This window comes from Anopheles arabiensis, chromosome 3 (assembly GCF_016920715.1).
Source record: "Anopheles arabiensis isolate DONGOLA chromosome 3, AaraD3, whole genome shotgun sequence".
In the NCBI taxonomy this organism is placed as follows: Eukaryota; Metazoa; Arthropoda; class Insecta; order Diptera; family Culicidae; genus Anopheles; species Anopheles arabiensis.
The window spans coordinates 62,418,599-62,421,254 of NC_053518.1; the positions used below are offsets into that span (position 1 = coordinate 62,418,599).

Consider the following 2,656-nt stretch of genomic DNA (forward strand, 5'->3'; position numbering starts at 1 on the left):
CGTTACTTTTTCACTCCATAGTGAGACGATGTTGGTTAGTGAGTTGTTGTTAGGTGCGGATAGCTTGGATGATTTTTGTACCGTGTTGGTTTCCTTGCACACTTTGCACCGACACAGCGATTCATCGATGTAGGCGTTGGACGAAAGACGACAACTATATTTTCGTCAAAAGAATATCGTCCATTTGTATGTGAAGTTGTGTAGTATTTATCAAGTGATTTAAATAGCACAAATATTAGATAAGTAAAAGGTAAGTTTAAAATTAATTGCAGCAGCTTCCGTGGTATATTGGTACGGGTAACCAGTAGATCGTGCGCCACCGCCAGACTAATATTGTTATTGGCTGCATGGTGTACTGTTGATGTTCGGATTGCTGCAGGACGACACCAAAATATCCAGGATCCTACAGGAAGCAGTCTGATCTAAAATGCTCAATTATCTGCGTCACCTATTTGCCCTTATATTGTCTGAGGAAGTGTCCCAGAATCCTCTCTTATTGCAGGACGCAAACGTGAACCACTTTTGTGAAGACTTTCACCGGCAAAATATGGACCGGTACTCCGTTGAAGAATCGGCTGCAGCGAGCTGTCAAGCTCCTCCAAGCGCTACGACTCAATGATCAGCACCTGCGCGAAATGACGCCGCAGAAGACGCTGACGATGTTTCCGAGGCGCAGTTAACCGAATTTGTGCAAATAGCTGCCAGACCTGCTAAAATCTGGCTTATGCTATCGATATGCGGAGCCTTATGGGAGCACTCTTATGCTATCGATGTGATGAACAACATATTAGCAAACGTGACCCGAATGAACAACGAACGGTGTACGATATAGTTACTGCAGCTGTGGATAGCTACGAACCGTTGTCGAGCAAGGCCTGCCTGTACCACTCGTGGGCTTGGGTTTTAGTGACTTATTGATTTCCCCCCATAGAAGAGTAGTCAGTCCTACATATGGCGGCACAGTCCATTCTGGGCTTGAACCCATGACGGGCATGTTGTTAAGCCGTACAAGTTGACGACTGCACCAAAAGAACGGTTAACTACAACTATTTGTATGCCAAATTCGCTGTGTTTCTCTAAGTTTTGAGGTATGTATTCTAGAAAGCATATCTATTTTGATGGTGGTGCCATACGCATACCATTACAAGTTATCTATAGCTCCGAACAACCAATAAACTCCGGTTTATACGACTCCGGTTTTTTTTAATGCAAGGCCGGTTTTGACTCCTCAATTTTGAACGAGTTCGGTCGACTCCAGGCGACTCCGGTCTTTTTCATCTCCGGAGATTTTAGAAAATATCTAGTTAAGCGATGCATTCACAATATCTGAAAATTACTGCCAGTGATCGATCGAACAAATCTCGAAGAGTTCAATGCATCTGGGAGAAAACACCACCTAAAGCCGTCGTCCTGACAACGAATCTGCCTGGAGCTCACTACTGGTGTCCCGTTTGTATGTGATGGTGGCTGCGCACAACACTTTCATCCGTCCTGCACTGGCATCTCAAATGAATCCTTACGTGACTTACGAAGATTTTCCCAGTTGAAATGGTTTTGCAAGAATTGTGTAAAAGCATCAACTTCACTTATCATCAAGGAAGTAACATCAACAATCACGGATTCCCTGGCACTTATGAAAGTCGAGCTATTGAAAGAGTTACCTTTTACGGAGAAAAGGGTTGTTGCCCCGACTAATATCCGTGCCTTAGAGTCAACACACACACAGTTATACGAAGGCACTCATCTCGGACAACACTCACACATTCAACGGGAAATACTCGAAAATCGCAACAGACCACTACTGCGAGGCACTAACACTGATGATAATGGTATTAAGATAAAAACCGTGGCTAATCCTGAACCTCGTTTTTGGCTATTTTTTACCAACATCAGTCCTGATGTGACTCCCGACGATATGGCAAATTGGGTTCAATCTAAGCTGAATACAAACGATATACATGTTCGCCGGTTAACCAAGTATGATGCAGATCTGAGCCGACTAACATTCGTTTCCTTCAAAGTCGGCATCCCATCAACTTTGAAGAATGTGGCTCTGTCTCAAAATACTTGGCCAGCTGAAGTTGCGTTTCGTGAATTTACCGATTACCGTTCGCAACGGGGGTTTCAGTTCCCATACCAACCCCACGCATTGCACCAACATCAACAGCAACCACCGGCTCCACAGTCGCCGCCACTAATCGATGCACAATCACCAATACTCACCTCATCGCCCCCGCATCTTTCGTCCTCATCACCACCAGCATCCCCGACACTGCATTACAATCTACGCAGCCAAACCAACAACCCACCATAGACGAACATTTTGCTGCAACGTCTATAACAATACTTACATTAACGCCAGCAACAATACCAACAACAACAATAGTAACAACAGCAACTACAACAACAGCTACTACAACTAATTCAAAAACATGAATATCAACAGCAGCAGCAGTATGTGCAATGCCTGCCTTTCCGTCTACAACGACTGTTATCGTCCCGTCTACTATTGTTCCCTTTCTCAGGCATACGCAATCATTCAACAACACTCAATATTTACTATCAAAACATTCGTGGTGTGCGTACCAAACTCAATGAATTGCGGTTATCTTTATCCGAGTCCCACTACAACATCATCATACTCGCCGAAACCTGG

The 2,656-nt window shown here is 44.3% G+C and overlaps 1 protein-coding gene across 1 annotated transcript; it reads left to right on the forward strand.

Moving 5' to 3' along the window:
* Positions 1 to 1,553: 1,553 nt before the first annotated feature.
* On the forward strand, positions 1,554 to 2,314 carry LOC120901127. Its single transcript, XM_040308834.1, has one exon. It carries the CDS (start codon positions 1,634 to 1,636, stop codon positions 2,312 to 2,314), a length of 681 nt encoding a protein of 226 aa, XP_040164768.1. The 5' UTR covers positions 1,554 to 1,633.
* The last annotated feature ends 342 nt before the right edge of the window (positions 2,315 to 2,656 follow it).

Excerpts from the sequence above, each read along its gene's own strand:
- LOC120901127 (XM_040308834.1), top strand. The coding sequence starts at position 1,634 with ATGAAAGTCGAGCTATTGAAAGAGTTACCTTTTACGGAGAAAAGGGTT.